A 21,212-nucleotide genomic window follows, 5' to 3' on the forward strand; every position below is an offset into this window, starting at 1 on the left:
TTACCACGGCTTACGTTACATAAATAACGGATGAAATGCCTCAGAAACTGGTTATACAACACCTGGAATACGGCCAGAAATAGCTGCCACATATCCACTGAAGGAGAAGCCCCTTCTTTTGGACGTGGAAGTTTTTGCAGGGGAGCAAAGGGTTAAGCTGGAGCAGTGAGATCCCGCTGTTCTTGAGTGGAGATTGAATAAACTGTCTGCAGCAACGTGATACCTGCCGGGGCCGCCTGTTACTGTAAGCGGCCTCCTTCTCAGACTAATTGTATTAATGCCTGCTGCTGTCTGCGCCCGCCGCGCCTAATCTCACTGAACCCACCACATGGACTGCAAATGGCTGCGCTGCCCCCTTAAGAATGGACATTCAGATTCCACTAAACAAAGACCAACAGACGCACATCTTTGCACCATCCTCACGTTGCAAAAATTTCATCCCCCCCCCCCCCAGTTGTAAAAGTCAGACTTCTTGAGTGTCATGTGACCATGAAATTTCAGCTGGGTGACAATGGCTTTGGGTCCATCTGCATAGACATTACCTCCACTAAGTATTCTAGTTTCACCCAAAATATGCTAAGGTTAAAGGGCGAGTCAGATGTCTGCAAATAAGGCCAGGATTACATAACGATTTTGGCTGTGACACATGACATCACAGTACGGGGAGAAGAATGATGGTGAATGTGAATGTCACTTGTATGTTACTATGACCGTGACATGATGGTTGTAAAAAATTCATCAGGTCTGGATATCTTACAATGCTGTGTTACGGTAACTTTCTACTTGTAACGAGACAGAGTTTACTTTCTTTACTTGCAAAGAAGGCAGCCATGTGACCATTGCCCACGCTACATGTCTACAAGCCAGAGTCAGAGTGTAGTATTAGCCTAAAAGTTACCTTAACCAGTTTCAACGCCCAGCTGCAGCCCACATAACTGCATAAGGCTGAGGCCCCATGTTGCGGAAATACTGCTTTTTTAGTTGCAGATTTTGCTGCGGTTTTTTGAGCTAAAGCCAAGAGTGGCTACAGAAGGAAAAGGAAGTATATAGGAAGTTGTTATACGTCTCCCTTCTGCTCAATCCACTCCTGGCTTTGGCTCAAAAAAACGCAGCAAAATCTGCAACAAAAAAAAATCTGTGTTTTTTTCAACATGGGGCCTCAGCCTAAAAAAAAAAAAAAAAAAAAAAAAAGTCAGTGAGTGAAATTTCTCAACTCCTCTGTGTCAATCTTCTGGCATACATGGGTGATATTGTGGTGCACATTTGACAGGAGGCCTTTATTTGAGCCAAATGTGCAGATCATCCCCCGTTGCGCACCTAGTGTGCCACTTTCCGTGAACGTTGGTAGAGCAGGGCAGGCTGGGGACGCTTTGGCTTGACATATGTTTTTTGGCATGAGTTATACAGAAAATCTGCATTACTAAGATCCTAAGAAGTCCCAGTGTAGCCCTGTGTAGTCTTAATCCATACTGGTGTGGGACTGTTACACATCAGTTAGATGAAAGTGTTGCACTAATGCCACTGTGACTCAGTGCATTCCTATAGGATACCATCATTTTTTATTTTTTTTTGGTAGGTAGAGTAAAAAAAAAGTCAGCAAAAAAAATTTAAAAAAATAACTGAGAATTATATGCAAGAATATTTCACATGAACCAGCCTGGGGACACACTGAAGAGCCTATAAATACTAGAGAGAATTATGTATACACCTTCTGCCTTGTAGATAAACATTTCACCTTGGTTAGGTTGATTCTATCATTAAAACTCAATTTTTTCTGCCTAACACATGGGAATAGCCTTAATAAAGGCTATTCTTCTCCTACCTTTAGATGTCTTCTCCGCGCTGCCGTTCGGTAGAAATCCCGGTTTTCGGTGGTATGCAAATGAGTTCTCTCGCAGCACTGGGGGCGGGCCCCAGTGCTCAAACAGCACTAGGGGCATCCCCAATGCTGCTAGAGAACTCTCCAGCGATCCCTCCATCTTCTTCAGGAACGTCCTCGGCACACATCATCTTCTGGCGTAGGCGGACAAACTTGTAGGCCTCGGGTAGAGCCAACTGCGCATGCCCACAGGCCACAAGAAAATGGCCGCATACTTACTGTGTAAGCGGCCATTTTTCTTGTGGCCGCGGGCATGCACAGTCAGCGCTGCTTGAGGCCTACAAGTTTGACCGCCTGCACAGAAGAAGATGCGTAACGAGGACATTCCTGAAGAAGACAGGGGCGTTGCTGGAGAGTTCTCTCGCAGCAAACTAATTTGCATACCAATGAAAACCAGGATTTCTACTGACCGGCGGCGCGCAGAAGACATCTAAAGGTAGGAGAAGAATAGCCTTTCTTAAGGCTATTCCTACGTGGTAGGCAGAAAAAATTGTGTTTTAATGATAGGATCTCTTTAAAGATCAAATTTTATCTGCAAACAAACCTGCAAACAAAATCTGCAAACAAAAATTGCTGGGGAACATTAAAATATACAGGGCCACTGATGGGGCACAATAAACTGTATGGGGACACTACTGAGAGACATTAAAATGTACAGGGGCCACTGCTGGGGTATATTAAACTATGTGGGGTTACTGCTGGGGTTATTTAACAATAAATTCATATTGTATAGAATCTGAAAGGAATGCTGCCCATCAATTTTATTTTTTTTTCTGTGTGACCCATTTGCCCGGCCAAGTTTGGGACCCCCTACTTTACACTGCCTGATGCAAACTATACAGAGGGGGGGATTGTAATATGGATGACCTATTCTTAATATAAATCAATATTTGTTCGGTGGGGGCCACTACCCAGGAACCTCTGCTCATCTGGATTTGGAGTCCGGTTCAATTTTGGGTGGAGTTAGAAAAAAGTTACTAACTCCAACTCCAAAATAAAATTATTAAACATTTTATATTAATATATAAAAATACTTATATAGTTTATTACAAAACTGCTTTAATAGGAAATCACTATGTGTTTAACGAATTAGAGGATTTTTACTGACTATGGCTTCAGAGTTAGAGTTGGAGTTGGACTATGGCAAAATAGAGGGGTCTTTATCAGAGTTGGTGGTTTGGCCTACTGACTCCACAACCCTGGGTGTAAGGTAATAGTACTATAACCCCAGAGCCACCAGGCTTACATGAGGTCAGTCAATATGTCACCCTGGAGTATGTTTGTAGCATTCAGTCAGTAAAGGGCCGGGATCCTGTATACCACAGTGCTATAAACAGCTGTTGCTTTATTGTTTTTTGCACCATAACTTCCTCAAAATCTAGAAGGTCACTTTGATAAATGTAATATATTACATGCAACTACCTAACCACATCCTTTCCATCTACAAAAGAAAACATAGGAGCTAGCATTGGTGTCTCAGGAAATGCCTTTCACACTTATTTCCAGGGTGTACAATCTCTGACCTCTGTATCTTTCTGGAGTGTGACTTGCTGACACACATGTATATCTTAAGCACATCACATCGAGTGCGATACAAAGGCAACAGCACCCCAAATCTACTGGGTATAAATGTATCTAAATATATCCTCCCTTCCTACAGACGGTCTCCGGTGAGCATTTGGATGGAGAGGCCGGGGCTGAGTGTACACAGAAGTAGCTGTGTGTGCACCACTCCCTGCGCACAGATTCCTAAGTCACATGGTTTGTGGTCGAGGAGGAAAACTATTTATTGCCTGAGCAATGGAAAGAAGCTTCTGTTGGGGAAAACCAAAGCAACCACAAGCTGCTCTGCTATTTGGGGTGCATCTGCTGGGATCACTATAGCACGAGCATTGCAATCCCCGTCACCCCCATAACAAAATGGCCATACACGATGAACCATTTCAGCCCTTTGCAGAATGAAATAATGACAGCTGGACAAATCCCAGTATCCAGTGTGCCCAAAATGTGCCACTGGCACCTATCCTTCTGAATGACTGCCTATTGATATGTATCATCTGGCATCTAAAAAGGTGGCACCAACATTGAAAAGTGCTGACATTTCTCCAGCGTATACCGAGGCAGGTTTACTATTGTGGTTCCTACTAAACTGTGGGATAAAATGTGACAAAATGTGTGGCCTTTGGGCACAACTAGTTTGAGATTTAAAAAAAAAATCTGACTTGTTAGACAAATAGGAGTGGCTTCTAAGTAAAGGGGAGTGGCTTAAATGCACCAAACTGAGACTCAAAATAAGCCAACTAATAAGTATTATAAACTTAGAAGCATCGAATTTATCATCCTGCATCAGCGACTGTGATAAATCTGGAGCGTTGTACGCTACGTGTCTACTCCTGATTTCCCAATGCAGCAATGGATTTTCCTGAATTGCACTGCAGCAAAAACTTTCCAAGTTTAAGGATAGGTTCACATCTGCACAGGGGTCTCCTTCTTTCGGTTACACCAGGCAAGCTGAACGACTGGGAGCCGGACGGCTAAATCACCGGTTACCCACGGACCCCATTGACTATAATGAGGTCCACCGGGTGTCCTCTGTTTTGATACTGAAAGCAGTGGAGAGAATAGTCCTCTGTGCAGGACTTTTCTCTCCGCCAATATTCGGCAGTTTCTACGTCGGAGTGCGGCGCAGATGTGAACCTAGCCTAACCGCTGTGGGTAAGCTGTAGGTTTTGTCCTTTGCATTGCAAATGATGAAAGCCATGGTGAAAACCCTTCAGTGTAAATTGGCACAGCGTAGGTCAAGTGGCACAGTAGTTTGTTGCGGAGAATGTGAAAAGGATTTGTATAAATCTCATTTGCTTTGCTACTGTACATCACAGCCACCGGCATGTTCGTGATGGTTAATCCATCCGGTACGTCCCATGTGGATCCAGCCTTAGACCATATGCTGGGGGGAAAGCTTTGCATTTGGTTGACGATTTTGTTGTTCTTTTTTTTATCCAAAGCTGTGGCTTCAGAAGGAAAGGGAAGTATTAAGGAAACACTTACACTTGTCCCATCTGCTAAATCCACTGAAAAAAACTGCAAAATCTACAACAAAAAACAAAGCTTCCCTGCATTGTGTGGCCTCAGCCTAAGGGTGGTTTGACACTTGGCACTTTTTTGGAAATTGCAGTTTTTCTTGCAGTTTTGAGGCCAAATCCAGACGTGAATCCAGCAAGAAGAAGTACGAGTATTTCCTTTACATTTCCCATTCCTTTGGAGTTCACTTCTGGCTGTGGTTCAAAAACGGCATCAATATCTGTGGCTTTTTTCCAAAAAACACAGTGTGTGAAGCCGCTCTAAAGGCTATCCCTATTGGGTCATTTTCTCACAGAGCTTACAATCTAATTTCAATGAGATAAACTCAATCTGTGAAGGTCGCAGAGGCTGAACTCAGCGTTAACCCTCGGTGAATTTCGTAAGCGACTAACTTCCTTTCGAGCGGAGAACTGTTTTTATTTGCAATTCTGGAACCGAACCAAACCAATCTGTACATTTCCATCTAAACGCTGCCCCATTAACCCTTTGCAACGGGGACTGATGATCATTAAATGAAAAACTCTATGTTTTCATTTGCAAAAAAAGCATCCCCATTTGCTCTCGCTATTCTACATTTAGAGTTGAAAATTTGTTTTCTGAGCGAAGAAGTGCAGCTGCGGGAGGCAATAAAAGGGAACACATCTACACGGCTGCTCCTCGCCCCCTCTGCACTGTGAGGGCTTCGTAGTGAGAATAACATCTGCATATACAGAAATCCACATGTACAGATGGTTATCATTAATTGAAACGGGGCTCTTATATTGCAACCTGATACAACAGGATGGGGGGTTTAACAAGGCTGCAATTATACTGAATTTAAGCATCGAAAAGTACGGCCCTCAAACTTTTTCTGCCAAATCCTCAGGAGGCAGGAAATCTTTGCAGCTGATCCACACTCGCTGGTGAGAATATTTGCAGGCAGGCCCAGCTATTGTGTTGAGCAATATTAAGTATGGCTTTATTACACTTACCGCTAGAGAAAGTTCCTAGAGCTAAAAAAAAAAAAAAAAACAGGGATTCCGGCCACAGGATGACCACAAGTGCGGAATTACAGAATTTTTTTTTCTCTAAATACTCAATGGATGGGATGAGATACAGTTGATACAGGTAGAAGTGGGACAGTATACCACAATAACAATAGATATGTCCAATATTGCTGCAATTTGGCCTCACCTCAGCAGCAAAATTAGTCAGCAAGCCTTACAAATGCCGCCTATGCCGGGCACTCTGGAGGAAGGAGATTAATGTGATCAGCCTCATATTTAAAGGGGTTTTCCAGGTATACAGAAATATAAACTCAGATTAGGGATACATAAGAATCCGGTGACTGTAACCTGTCAATCTGTGGCGCTGGGTTCTGGCGACACACTCCCTTTAACATCATATAGAATTTTTTGCTTGCTTATTTAGTGCAATAGGTCATACAATTATTCTAATCATAAATGTCTCATATAGTCCAACCTATTTGGGATGAGTAGTATAGATGTAACACTAATATCAGCACATGAAAGTGCAATAAACTCCATTCACCCTACTGTAAAGGTTGCCACCTCTGCGCCATCCTATTTTTGGGTCAGAACCAGACGACAACAACATGCCCAGCCGCTAGGTCAGTGACTTCTATAGGATGGAAATGTCTGATGCACAGCAAATGCCACGCTCCAGACTTCCAGGATGCCTTCCCTTACAGACGCTCCATAGGTCACTGCGTCTAGCAGTCAGTCCAGGCTCCATAGCTTAGTCAACACTTTTCTGTCGAGTTGTGTTTCATGCAATCTCTATAAAAGTAGCTGTTATTTTCAAAGCATATATACTTATTTATTTGTGGCAAAAAACTACAATGGTGCTTTCAATATCATTTACACTATATTAGGTAGAAAATGTATATGCAAAGACCATACCTATGCTCTCCTATATTCACCTTAAAGGGAACGTTTTATGTCATGCTCTGACAGCCTCTAGTACATGGCCAGGACTCGCTTGTAGACACATATTCGGCCTGTAAGGTTGGATTATGGACTGGACTATAGACTCCTCGGGATGGCAGAACCTCCCAGATGACTCTTCACACGTAACTAGCACATAGTGTACAGTACAGAGGTTATACAGAGGCATCTTAAGTAACCTATTAGCAAATATGACACAGTGCTGGAAAGAATAGCCCAAAATGTAGATCTAAGAAGAAAGGAGTATTCCAGAATTTTTATATTGATGGTCTACCTTTATTATAGGTCATCAATATTCAGGAGGTTTGCCCTGAAGCATCTTCTAAGTGATTGACATCATGTCCACCAGTCATATGATCCTTCTGCCGTTCAGTCCCATTCAAATGAATGAGCCTAAGCTGCTAGGCTATGTATGGCTCCACGTGAACACATTCTGTCACGGCTGCCATAACGGGATGTCGGTGCAGTGCACTGGCATCCCGTCACAGCTTTCCGCTTCGGATTAGGCCCAAATGAATGGGCCTAGTCAGGAGGGAAGTGTCGCGGGACGGACGCCGCGGCTGAATCAGCTGAGGAATCCGCCTGAAGAAAGGGCAGCTCGCTTCTTTTTTCCGCGAGCAGGAACAAACCGCTAGCGGAAAAAAGAACGCTAGCGGTCTACGTAGACCTCTATTTTGAGGGGGCAGATTTTCAGGTGGATTCCGCATCAAAATCCGCCCCTGTGTGAACTAGCCCTTAGGCTCTGTGCCTGGTATACAATGAAGAGGCCAAAGCACACGCTCAAATGACCAGCGAGGGTGCTGGGTGTTGGATCCTCCCGATCTGATATTGATAACTTATCCTAAGCCCAGTCCATCAATATAAAACCCATGATACTCCATTTACACACAAATGTGTTACAGTGTTGAGAAATGAAGACTATAGAAAAGATAAGCAATTAAATATAATGTATTAATAAGTAATATACCAGCATATCTCAGTCTACATGGCACATTGTAAAGTCTCTACAGGGGTTTCCAATGCAAAGTAGCTCATTGATCGCCCCTATTTCTTCACATTTCACAATAATCTCTGCATAAACCAGGGAGGAAGAAACGCTTATCAATACATTATAGCAGATTAGGCTTATCCTGTAGATTTCAGTAACAGTGATTCACAATGTGACGTCTTCATAGGCATGAGTTACCACATGTGGGCAAGGCTGACACCTGTGTCTATCAGCACGGCCGCTCCCCTGCTACACACCGCCACCTCCACACGACCAATGTGTATAAACAAACACAGGAATGAGACAGTGACACATACCGTGAAATACAATATCCGATATGCTGGTGAATGAGCCGAGAGTAAACAGATTATTACACAGCCAGCGCCAAAGGTACCGCATGTGGAAGGGGCTGCCAACCTCTACTTGTAAACATATGCAGAGTGAATAATCCAGGGCAGACGGCCTTCCTTTCTATGACACATTCCTACATCTTCATGCCAGAAGGGTAGACACAGGAAGAGAATAGGCCTGGCATCTGGGTACCAGCATCCTGGTAGGTTACACAACTATAGGGACATAGGGCAGATCGGGACACTTGTCACTGACGTCCAGGATACAGGTTGGCTTTGGACAGACTAAGGATTGAGCTCCAATTTATGTTGGTTTATGTATAGCACCGAACCACAGCGTCACAGCCTGGTGCGACTTATGTCATATGAGTACTCTACACAATTGCCTACGTGCATGTTTATTCCTACTGGACTACTGGAAGTCACCCCAAAGCTGCACTGGACTAAGATTGCGCCATGATCTACAGTCATACTTCAGTGAACCACATATGTCTATACAGTGTCATATACTGGAGACTTCTATCAGACTTTTACAGTCTTCGAGAAACCTTCCTAACATACATCTCCAAGGAGGAAGACCAAGCAGAGGGCGCAGAGTGTTATCTCATATGTAGTAGATCCGCTGCAGGCAGAAAATATTTGGGGACAGAAAATCCACAGCAATTCTGGCTCCGCATTGATGAAGTGACTGACTACTGTACATGACGAAAACGATGGTGCCCCGAAGCATCGCCACTGGAACGGAGCAATGGAGTAACACTTCATTGTTTATTTAACCCATTCCCTACCCTGGAAAGCCCTTTAAAAATTCTCATCCACATAATGAAAACAAAAATGTCCGCATTGAGTCTTACCCAGAGTGTAAAGCAGTAGCATGCCAATACTTTCTGCAGGTTTCACCCTTTATAATGCATAGGCGGATAGCCACAGCAAATCAATGTGCCATAAGATCTATAGGTTGTGACACAGAATCGCAACGAAAACTGCAACTACCCAATGTGGATGTACAGAACTAGGCCTCAATGGGGAGCTATAATACAAATGTCCAGTGATTGTTTATAAAATGTGTTAAAGGGTCGGTAACTTTTGTCCCCTGCCCTTGTCACCTTGATATTGGCTGATCAGGTATTTCTCCAGTCAGACGCTTGGAAGGAAGATTTTACATTGACATCTTAGAGAAATGATAAGATATTATGCAACTGCTGACAACCTGCCGTGAAAATGTAAGGGTTGTAAGAGTAAGAAAAGCTATACTATGAAAAGAAGACCAAAATATTCTTATACTAAATGCACACCACACCTTAGTCATGTCAAACCTATATGCCTGTTTATATATATATAAAGATGACCTCTGAACCTGGAAGAAAAAGAACCAATGTTTTTTTACTAAAAATATTTCCATGGAAAACCTTTCAATCTCACAATGATATTATCAGTCCTTTACAAACTTGGAGCAACTCATAAGATCCCATTACCCTGGAGCTCCTGAGCACTGGGAATGCTGCTCTGGTTGGTTTACAATGACAATACTTCTCTCTACGGCCGTGATGGCGAACCTATGACATGGGTGCCAGAGGTGGCACTCAGAGCCCTCTCTTTGGGCACCCATCCGTGGAACAGATTATACTGTGTGGGGATCACTATGCAGCAGATTATACTGTGTGGGAGCCACTGTGGAGCTGATTGTACTGTGTGGTGGCCAATGTGGAGCTGATTGTACTGTGTGGGGGCCACTGTGGAGCAGATTGGACTGTGTGGGGGTCACTGTGGAGCAGATTGGACTGTGTGGGGGTCACTGTGCAGCTGAGTGTACTGTGTGGGGGCCACTATGGAGCATATTGGACTGTGTGGGGGTCACTGTGAAGCAGATTGGACTGTATGAGGGTCACAGTGGAGCAGAAAACTCTATAAAGCCCCATTTGTATGACCATATTTTGCGGGTCTATAATTGTGTGCAATTGTGGATCCGCACATTATTAAGGTTAAATTGCCATTTTGGCACTTTGTGACAAATTAGTGGGTTTTGGGTTGCAGTTGGGGCACTCGGTCACTAAAAGGTTTGTCATCACTGCTGTAGGGTATGTGGCATCCATAAGATCACAAAGCTATGAAGTAATGGAAAGTGCTGCATAACCTCATAGCCCATACATTGAGATCACATAACTTTTAGGCCTTATTCAGATGGATGTAATGTGGCTGCTTCCATATTGTGGCCACATTTTAGCCTCCAGCATCAAAGGCATTACATCCGCCTGAATGAGGCCTTATAAAGTAAAGCAAATATATTGGTATCAGGAACAAACCAAACAGATATTTCTGAGGCTCAGGTACCAGGACAATCCAGAAAGTTTTCTTTACAATCAAGAGTCCTGGAGCGCCATTGTGTAGGGAAGAAAGTGCATGAATAGATTAGCACTGCGGCCCCTTTATTGTTTGGATGACTGAAGGTCTCATAGACAGGACTCTCATCTATCCTAATGATTCACCAGAACGTTGTCAGATCATCATATTCCTTTACTGTCCAATAATGTTTAGTTTACTCTTTCTAGGAAATAAGAAAAACGCTAATCTGCGATACCATTATAGTTGAGGATTTCACTCACAGACAAGAATAGACAAAATACACCACTATTTAAGGGTTTTGTGTCTGTTCCCTGCCAAGGACTGCTCAGATGGCAGCCGTATTAGGTGATTTGTGCCCTAGATAAATGAACGCTATGTAAACCAGATGACATAACTACTGGGGGTTTGTGTATTTAGAGACAAGAAATTCTTTCAATTGGATTATACCTTCAGTGAAGAATGGCTAAAATCCAGCTTTACAACCGTACTATTCTGAGCCCTGCGCCCAGCCTGCCCCCCTATCCGCCCCTATGCATGTACTCACAGGCCCTCCCTGCCTGAAGGTTATATGCTTTCTCACATGAAGTCAGTTACTGAATACAGCGGGTATCACCATTATAACTATAAAGCTTAGTAATCTGAGGGAATGGCCACAGACGCTGTCCTACAACACACAAGCCACTGCTTTCATAGTATCCACAATATGGGATAGCTATAGATATATACATAGCGGAGGGGAGAGGTGTGGTAAACCAAAAATGCAAAAGGTCTACTCTCTATCATTTCAACCATGTAGTACCAGATGCCCCACCAAAACCAAGCGTAGACGAAACATCTGCCGACTCCCAGAAGTTACTTATGACAGCTTTTCAGCAGATCCCATAGATCTTGTTTATAAAGCTGCAGATAGACCTTTGTGTATATTTATCCTACCAATGTGCACAGACCCCCATTTTCCTCAGAGTACCCAAGATCGGATCTTGAGGACCAAAACGGGAGAATTAGTCAGGCATTTCCTCAGCCAGACCTAAAGACATTAAATGGCATGGCGGTCATGTATGCTTCATTCACACAGGAGATTTGGGGACCCCAATCGAGCAAAAGAGGTCCTAGCAGTCAGGCCCCCGCAGTGTGCATACAGTTATCACCTACACGGTTTATAGGAAAAACACTTACCTTTTACTACCTTAGAGCCTTTATAAGATACCCAAAATAGAAGGCCTACTACTTGCCCCTGCACAAATTCATTGGGAGCTGAGTTGCAGTACTTGCACCACGACTCTATAGACCTGATCAGTGTCAACAGTGCAGGGGTCAACTGCCAGACCCCCGATCAGATATTTATGACCAATCTGAAGGACTGACTGCCAACTAAAACCATGGTCATTCGTACCATCAGTAATACCAGAAAAAACAGAGCAGCATGCTGGGGTATGTTGTCTGGTAAGATTGATGGAAACCTAACAGACCCCACTGGAGTTATTGGGTTCAGCCTGGCACCCCTGGTGTCTTTCTTATCAGGGATTATGTAGGAGCGCTTTTTTTCTATTTCTATAATGCAATAAAACAAATTGAAACAATTATGTGAACATCGCCTAAATCAATGTCTGAAGGGTTACGTTAGCCTAACTGAGCCCCAATGAATACCCTCTTGACTTCCAGTTGGCCAGAATATATCAGTATACTGCAAAGTAAAAAATAGGTCCAGAACAGCGCACTAGACTATGCTATTTCATACAACAGTATCCAATTAATAAACTATGTATATCAAGCGGTACTAATTTATTTATTTTTACAATGGGATCTTATGGATGATGGACATCACTGTTTGGCATGAGTTCACACCCAGTATAGCAACCCAGGCCTGCAGATAGGTAATGGTCATCTGAATCAATCAGAGTTTTCTTGTGATTCGGTGTCTCCATATATCACTTTTGTCTTTAAAGAGAGCCTGTCAGCTGGAAACGTATCACAGTACCTTGTAGTGCTATTAATACACATCAAAAATACACTTCTTATTCAGCATTGCGGCACCACCTTCATGAAAACTGTGGCGTCATCCACATGCAAATTAGCTAAAAAGTGCTTTGGCGGCTTCCTTATTCTCCCAACTTTCCTCCCGGACACCCAGCTCGGCTCTCAATGGGTTGACTGACATATCACCCCCTGTGATCATGGTCTGCACTGCTCCTGTATGGCTCTAGGTAAAGTCGGCCTTCTGCTCTTGTGGCGTAGCCTGGCGTCATTGGGCATACATAGTATGGTGTATACGGTGGGAAGGGGGGCATTGGGGTGTAGAAGTCAATCAACAAATGGGAAGAGGAGCTGGGCAGCAATAAGGGGAGTTAATTTACATTGGACAGTGAGGCCCAGGGAGGAAAAAAGTCATTTCCACCTATTTGCATATGAAAAAAACAGCAACTTTGATGAAAATGGAGCTGCAATGAATAAGAAAGGAATATTTAGCAAGTGTAGAAGCCGCGCTACAAGGTACTGTCATTAGTGTTATTAGGCATTTCCTGCTGACAAACTAAAGCTAGGATCATACCTAGCTCCACCGCAGACTCCATCTAAAATCGGCACAGACCCCATTTTAGTCTATGGGGTCTGCGGGTTTCCGTGGCTAACCTGGACGGTCTCTCCTAGAGACGCATGCTAGTGTGAACCCAGCGTAAAAAGGTTGTGCCATTAGAGACATTTACCCCTGATCCACAGAATAGAGGGTAAGTGTCACATCCCTGTGAATGATGCGCCAGGGCACTTGTATGACTGGCGCTCCATCCACTGCTATGGGGCTGCTGGGACTGCAATCTCCATTGGCCCCGAAAGCCACTTAGAAGTGTATCAAGCAGCATGCACTGGCGCTTCACTGACAGGCAGAAAGAAGGGGGTTTGGGGGGGTTTCTCCTAATCACAAGTGGACCAAGTGATCAGATCCCCAGTGATGTGTCACTTATCTCCTATACTTTGGAGAAGGGATAAGTGTCTCCCTAGCACAACCCCTTTAATGCAGGCTTCCTGGCCATATACGTAATGTGAACAGCACCTGAGATATCTAGAGATGGAATATACAGAGAAGAGGATGACTCTCGGTCTTATATCTGCTGCGACGGGCCCACACCTGATACCGAGCAGCGCATCTGGTTAAATTCTGCAATATCACTGTAAAAACCCGCACCGTTTTTGCCACAATGCTATTCTGCAAAAGTAAAAAATAAACCTGCAGTACAAATTGATATGCTGAGGCTTGAAGATCTGCTCCACATCTCAGTTTACGCTGCGTTTTTCTTGAAATCTCAACCACTTGGCTGCTCATGGACAAATGGCGGATTTTCTGGTCGCAATATCATGGCAGAAAATCCAATAAGGACCTGAACCCAAAGCGATGGTAGCGATAATATTATATGAACTTTGATAGAAGTTTTGCAGGGTTAACAATATAACGGTAGTAGAGTATGCAGTTATATAGGATTACGGGGGTACTAGACAACCCAGCCTCATATATATCCCTTAGGTACTATCAGGGTGTCTATCATACACCACTACCATAGACATATCATTAGGATAGACACCATGCTAGTACTTAAGGGATATCCAGCTTGAGTAGGTGTATAGCAGGCTGGGGGGTGCAGCCTGTACTCAGTACCCAGGCCCTGCTGACAGCTCATATGACAGGCTCAGGGTTATTATATAAGCATGGGCTTCATGTCACTTCCAGCCCAGGACATGCAGAGTGCCAAGCACCGTGCCAGCCTGCAGCAGCCCTCACCTGGGGATAGTGATGCACTTGGTGCTGATGCTCTGGGTTGCCAGGGCTTTCTCCAGCTCGTCCAGCTGTCCAGTCTTCTTCAGCTTCTTCACCAGGCTCTTCACCGCCTTCTCACACCACTTCTCCTCCTGGCCATTCTGCTCTCCCTTCTTCCAGCCCAGCAGTCTCTTAACAATTGGGGGAGTGAAGGGCAGGATGGAGGACATGGCAGCCCCCCTATAGGAAAAGATGCAGACTGGAAAGAGTGGGCAGCCGGGCGCGGAGGGGGCAGCCTGTCACACACTAGTGTCCCCCCGGTAAGTGGCCTGTGTCGTCTGGTGTCACTGCCCCCGGTCACACCGGCTCTACCTGCCGCTCATTGCCGCACTTCTCTCCGCTCTCTGCCTATAATTCTCTACTATTCTAACTTTTCATCCCCCTCCGACTGAGCCGCGTCACCTCCCCTCCCAATCAGGGTATTCCTCCGCCCCTGGCACCGGTCACTCCCACCTTGTCCCGCAAACACCCCTGTGGCCCCGCCCACCCTGGTGACGTCCTCCTCCAGGCAGCACATATAGGCCAGAGGCTACTGAAAGCGACGGGGCGGGGCACAAGATGATTGACGGGGCCGGCGAGATTAATGCGCCTGGTGACGCGGCTCTGGTCACTTTCCCCTGCGTGGGTGAAACTGATACTCAGTCACATTCACTTCATTGCTCTTCATGTCCCACTTGTTACACTTATCATTCCGCCCAAACCATATACACCAATTGTGGTAACAAGTGTGAGCAGTGAGTGTGTCACACTGCACATAACACACTGCTGACACATTTCTCTCTGTGGTACCAATATAGGGGGCCCAGTAGCGGTATATTCACACTGCTGAACTTTCCCCTGGCTTTCTGTGGGAACTCCACATATGGGCGCCCTGGATTTGAACTTCACCTCATGGAAAATATAAGTGGCATGTCACATATTAGGCTATGTTCAGACAGAGTTATTTGCAGTACTTTGTAGAAAACGCAACAAGTCTCCCATTGTCTTCAATTGGAAACCACACCCTCTATTCAGTAGGGCGGTTGTTTGTTTTGTTTTTTGTTTTTAAAAACACTTCAGAAACAAGAGAAGGGAAATGTCACTTACCAGTGTGAATACAGGTCAAAGGAAAGCTGAAAAAACACTTATCAAGGCTGAGACCCCAAGCTGAGCTTTTTTTTGCAGCAGATTTTTAAGCCAAACCTAATGGTAGCTGAAAAGGAAATGTGAAATACAAGAAAGCGTCTTATACTTCTACCTTCTGTTAAATCCACTCTTTGCTTTGGCTCAACAAACCGCTGAAAAATCTGCAACAAAAAAAGCAGCTCCTCCGCATGTGAGGCCTCAGCCTAAAACTCCGTGTGAGTATAGGTTAAGGCCAAATGAAGCAAAACACACCAAAAAAGGGAGAAACAAATCAATTCCAAGTAAGATTTTTGCAACAAAATAATACATTGTGTGAACTTGGCCTAAGAGCTTTTGTTAGCGTCCAAGTATTTTAAGTTATATCCTTGACCAAATCCCATGTGATCAATAACCAGATGGACCTGGCGTGTGCCCGGTGCTGATCCCAGCCCTGGATCTTCAGTAGATGATTACCCATGTATGACATTGTAGCCTTCAGTCGGGATTTACAACACATTGATAGTGACAGGGACCCTCGACTATACCTAAACAACTGCATGGAATGTGGTACATTTCCTTACACAGCACCTTGAGTGGATCCATTCCTTCCATTTTAGGAATTGATAGGTTTTCCAGCACTTAGATATTCATTATTTAGACAGTCCCTTGCAGAAAAGGGGACATCAAAATTCTTGCTTGTGTCAAAGATGTACCACATGACTCATTCTACGCCACACTCGCCATCCTTTACAAAAGTGTGTAAGTCAGGGACACCTTGGTCCAACAAATTTATTATAACTGAGATGAGTTACATTGGATATCTACAGCACTTTCTGAATGACTAAGGGTAAGTTCACACAGGGTTTTTTGGTCAGGATTTTGAGGCCATATCTGCCTCAATATCCTGACCAAAAAGACGGCTCCCATTGAAATCAATGGGAGGCGGTCAGGTCTTTTTTCCGGGTTCCGGAACAAACAGCTCCCGGAAAAAAGACCTGACTGCCTCCGCACATGCTCATTCTTCAGGCAGATTCGCCTTGTGATTCAGTCTGAAGACACTCCCTCCTCCAGACTAGGCCCATTCATTGTCTGTATATTTTGTGAACCGTATGTAGCCCCCAAATGTAAAGCACCATAGAATTAATGGTGCTATATAAATAAACAATAATAATAATAATAATAATTCATTGGGTCTAATCCGGAGTGGAGTGCGCGACTGGATGCCGATGCAGTGCACCGACTTTCAGTCACAGCTACCGTTTTTTTGCTCCGGAAAACCCTGTGTGAACTTACCCTCACATTTTCATCCTGGAGCATGGGAGTGCACCTGATTTCTTAAGAAGCCATGACCTCTTAATAACTTAGGCTTGTCTTGTGCCAATCATAGACTTTATCAAGACTAGCATAGGAAACACGTCTTAATAAATTCCCCACAATATTGCAAGTCAGTGCCCAAATAATACTACTATACAATGCCTAAATAATTTCTATATACAGTATCCAACCATTACTTTAGATCATATTTACACAGATCTAGAGGTTCTGCAGTGACCCTCAAGAGTTTACATTCTTTAGGTGCAATCCCCCACAACATAAGATCCTCCTCTACCACTAGTGACTAGAGATGAGCGAGTAGTATTCCATCGAACCTCCCCTGCATAGTTTTTTTTTTTTTTTTTTTAAATGTAGATTGTGAGCCCCACATAGAGCTCACAATGTACATTTTTCCCTATCAGTATGTCTTTTTGGAATATGGGATGGAAATCCATGCAAACACAGGGAGAACATACAAACTCCTTGCAGATGGGTTTTTGCCCTTGGTGGGATTTGAACACCAGGACCCCAGCGCTGCAGGGCTGCAGTGCTAACCACTGAGCCACCATGTGGCCCCCTTCTGCATAGTTATTTGTGTACTCGGTCGAATACCACGCGGTAAACACAGTAAAAATTCGATGCCCCTCCCACCTTCCCTGGCGCTGCTTTACACCAATAACTATGCAGGGGAGGTATTCGATAGAATACTACTCGCTCAGCTTTACTAGTGACCATAGTGATTCACCAATAATTGTAATAAATTCTTTGAAAGTGTGACAGGCTATGAGCCATGTTTACAGGCCTGTAAAAACTTGCAGAGTACAAAACTTCTGAAGGTAAAGGCATGAACTAAAAATGATTTGTAAGCATAAATTGTCTACATTACCTGGGAGTAGTACGGTGTTATTCAATGAGCAGTGTATGTGTGTATTGACTGTATGATGGAATTAATTGAGCATTTTGGGCGGGTGTTAGTTAAGAACTGTTTTGAAGGGTATTGACTAGTGTATTGGGATGTTAAGACTAAGCCCCTGCGGGAACAACCTTGGGGTGAACGCATCGCGGTTCTTCTTTCATTGCTTTGAATAGGAAGTTCGCAGAGTTTTCCTCTGCGGATTTTCTGTTACAATTAGGGTAAGTTCACACTGGGTTTTTTGGTCAGGATTTTGAGGCCGTATCCACCTGAAAATCCTGACCAAAAAGACGGCTCCCAGGTGGATTTGCCTCGCGATATCCACCTGAAGACACTCCCTCCCGAATAGATCAATTCATTTGGGCCTAATCCGGTGCGGAGTGCGCGACAGGGTGCCAGTGCAGTGCACCGGCATTCAGTCACGGCCACCTGTTTTTTGGTCCGGAACCTGAGGCGGCCTCCGCCTAAGGTTCCGGACCAAAAATCCCAATGTGAACTTACCCTAATATCTATGAGAAAGCTGCCAGCAAAGTAAATATAATTGACATGCTGCTATTTTCTAAACCGCAATGGTTTTGGAAATGGCAGCGTGTCTGCGCTGCGATTTTTTCCACAAAGTGGGCATGGGATTTGCATGAATCCCATCCACTTTGCAAGTACTGTACAATGCCGCAATTTTTCCCATGGAGTTTCCACCATGGCCAAATTGCAGCGTTTCCGGCCCGTGGGGCCCCGGCCTAAGTGTTTTGCATGTTCTCAAACCAATATTGCCTGAATAGTTAATAGTTACCAATTCCTCTCACTAGAGGTTAATTGACTGAACACCTAGAAACATTGAGAAACAACCGACCCATAGTTCTTGGAGTATTGGTAAAACAAGGACAAAGTTTTGAAAATGTATCATATATTGACATAAATATTGAATTAATACAATATATGTGAAATATTTGTATTCTATGTCTTGGAGAAGGAATAAATGACAGTGTACGTGAGATCTAACACTGTGTTCATATCTGTCGCCCGTGTGTCCATTGTTCTGGTCGTTCGTAGGACTACAACAACAAACACACATACCACTAAAATATAGGACACCAATGGTGCCTGACAGACCCCATGGTCTATAATGGGATCTGTCAGGTGTCTGTTCTCTTAAACTTGAACTGCTATGGCTTCTACCATCTTCTAACCAACCTAACCCTGATATTTCCATTTCAGCCTATGGTCTCACCATGGAAGCATGGCTGTCTGTCTTATGAGTTGTGTTTAACTCAGACCTTTCCTTTGCTCCTTATAGCCTATCATTTGTATATGTATACCACCTGCACCTCAAAAACATCTCAAGGATCTGTCCTTTCCTTACCATGGAAGCTTCAAAAACCCTAGTGTCACCCTGATTCATTCTTGACTACTGTAACTCCTTACAAATTGGTCTTGCACTTACTAATCTCTCCCCTCTACAAGCTATGCTCCTGTATAGAACTACAAGAGCAAGAGAAGCCAGAAGAGGCGGAGTTGCTGCAGAAGAAGGAGGCGGCGCAGGAAAGAGCTCTGGGCAGCAATGGGGACGCACTCATCGGTGTTTCAGCGCTAGGGCCTGCCCTTATTGCTGCGGAGAGCTAATTTGCATACCGGTTAAAACCGGTATTTCTACGGAACGGCGCGGCGGAGACCACGTCTAAAGGTAGGAGACGAATAGCCTTTCTTAAGGCTATTCCGACGTGTTCATTAGAAAAAAAGGTAGTTTAATGGTAGAATTCCTTTAAGTCTAAACACTGCACCAATGGCTCCAGTCTGTGCCACTCACTGCATTGGTTGCCTGCCCACTATACAATACAATGTAAACTTATCTCCCCCATCCACAAAGCTCTCCATAGTTCTGCCTACATTTGCTCCCTCCACTCTGCCTACAACACAACCCACGCTCTCCAGTCTGCCAGTGATCTAAGATTAACATCCTCTACTGTCAATACCTCCCACTCCTGTCTCCAAGACTTCTCTCAAGTTGCACCAGTTCTCTGCAATAATACATTTTTCAACTTTGGGTAAAACTATCTACAAGCTGAAAATGTATTTAATTAATAGCTTGAATTGTATTCAATTGTGCATGCTAATGATAATTGGAACCAAATGTTACTATCTAGACAAGTATAGATTATTGTAACATATCATTTGTTGGCTATGGCCTTGGTTCACTGGCAACGTTACAGTCGCATGTTTACAGAATTTAAGGGGTTATTCCCATCTTGGCAAATTGTTTCTGAGATGGGAATAACTGCTAATTCCAGACTCCTAGGATGGGAAATACGGGAACAGCTGAGCAGTGCAGGTCTATGGTCTTCTCATTACTCGCATAGAGGTGAATGGGAGCTACAGGACCTCTCCTGCTCTCTCCTATTTTTTTTTTCTTTAATGCCTCAGTGTTAGGGTCCATTCACATGGAGGAAAATGCGCTGAATTTGGTGCTGAATTTCAGCGCTGAAAAAAAAAGCCTCCCATTGACTTCAATGGGTTCCTTTTTCTGCTAGCTTACTTCTTTAGTAGCATAAAAAGAAACCCATTGAAGTCAATGGGAGTCTTTTTTTTCAGCGCTGAAATTCCACACCAAATTCCTCTGTTTGAATGGACCCATAGGCTGGTTGCACACAAACATGTGCTAGCCACCAACCATGATTGAACAACATGGCCAGCACCGCGGGAGGCACCCAGAGGCCCCAGTCATTCAGGAATAGGATCAGTTCTGAGTTTTGCAGCCGGGGCTGTCGTAATTCATGGTCATGTGTATTGACCGACAGAAATAAATGGGTCAATGTGCTATCCGGGAAAAACCCAGATAGTGCACTGACCCACCCCATGGTTGTCTGCAAGGCTCACACAGTTTCTAGCAGCCTGCTGATATCAGTTATTTGGTAGGGTGTTTTGTGACAAAAAGTGTACGTATAGGGTGGCTTCACATTGTTTTTGATAATATGGACAGTTTGACAATTTTCAATTTATTTGGGTATTCAATAACAATTGTCTGAATATGAAAAGACTTGCAGACAGCTGATGTAGATAGTCAAAGTCTTCAGAGATGGTAAGATCATGAGTTGGCTGTGGAAATGCACTTGTGTTAATGGTGTTGCCTTGTACCTGGTTGACATCAAATAATTGCTATATGTACAAATGTAGTCACAAGCAGGATCTATAGTCAAAGAAGTGGTCTGTTCCCCGAATCATACCCATTTAAAAACATGTGATCTTACATCTTCAATAGTTATCCTGCAACAGCCATTCTTCTGGACTTCCCATAGAAATGCATAAATGTTTCAGATGAATGTTCATGTGTTCTCAATGGGGAGAGGAAATAAGCCTAGACACCACTCACAGTGACTTATATCCCTTGAAAACAAAGAATCAGCCATGTTGAAATTTAACATACTTATTCCTTTATTCCTGTGACATCATCTGTTGATGTAGAATCATCATAAGATATTGCCACGTTGCATACTC

General features: G+C 43.9%; 1 protein-coding gene across 2 annotated transcripts in view; it reads right to left on the reverse strand.

The window, feature by feature from the left end:
* Positions 1-14,853, reverse strand: part of SMAD3 (SMAD family member 3) — a 75,753-nt gene extending 60,900 nt beyond the window's left edge. For both annotated transcript variants that reach the window (XR_012716091.1, XM_075273173.1), the window contains exon 1: positions 14,357-14,853. Coding sequence is in view for 1 of the 2 variants with exons in the window: in XM_075273173.1 (XP_075129274.1) it covers positions 14,357-14,562 (206 nt within the window). In the remaining variant the exon portion in view is untranslated. The remainder of the gene's footprint in view (positions 1-14,356) is intronic.
* Between the last annotated feature and the right edge of the window lie 6,359 nt (positions 14,854-21,212).

Source organism: Leptodactylus fuscus, chromosome 5, assembly GCF_031893055.1.
Source record: "Leptodactylus fuscus isolate aLepFus1 chromosome 5, aLepFus1.hap2, whole genome shotgun sequence".
NCBI classification, from domain to species: Eukaryota; Metazoa; Chordata; class Amphibia; order Anura; family Leptodactylidae; genus Leptodactylus; species Leptodactylus fuscus.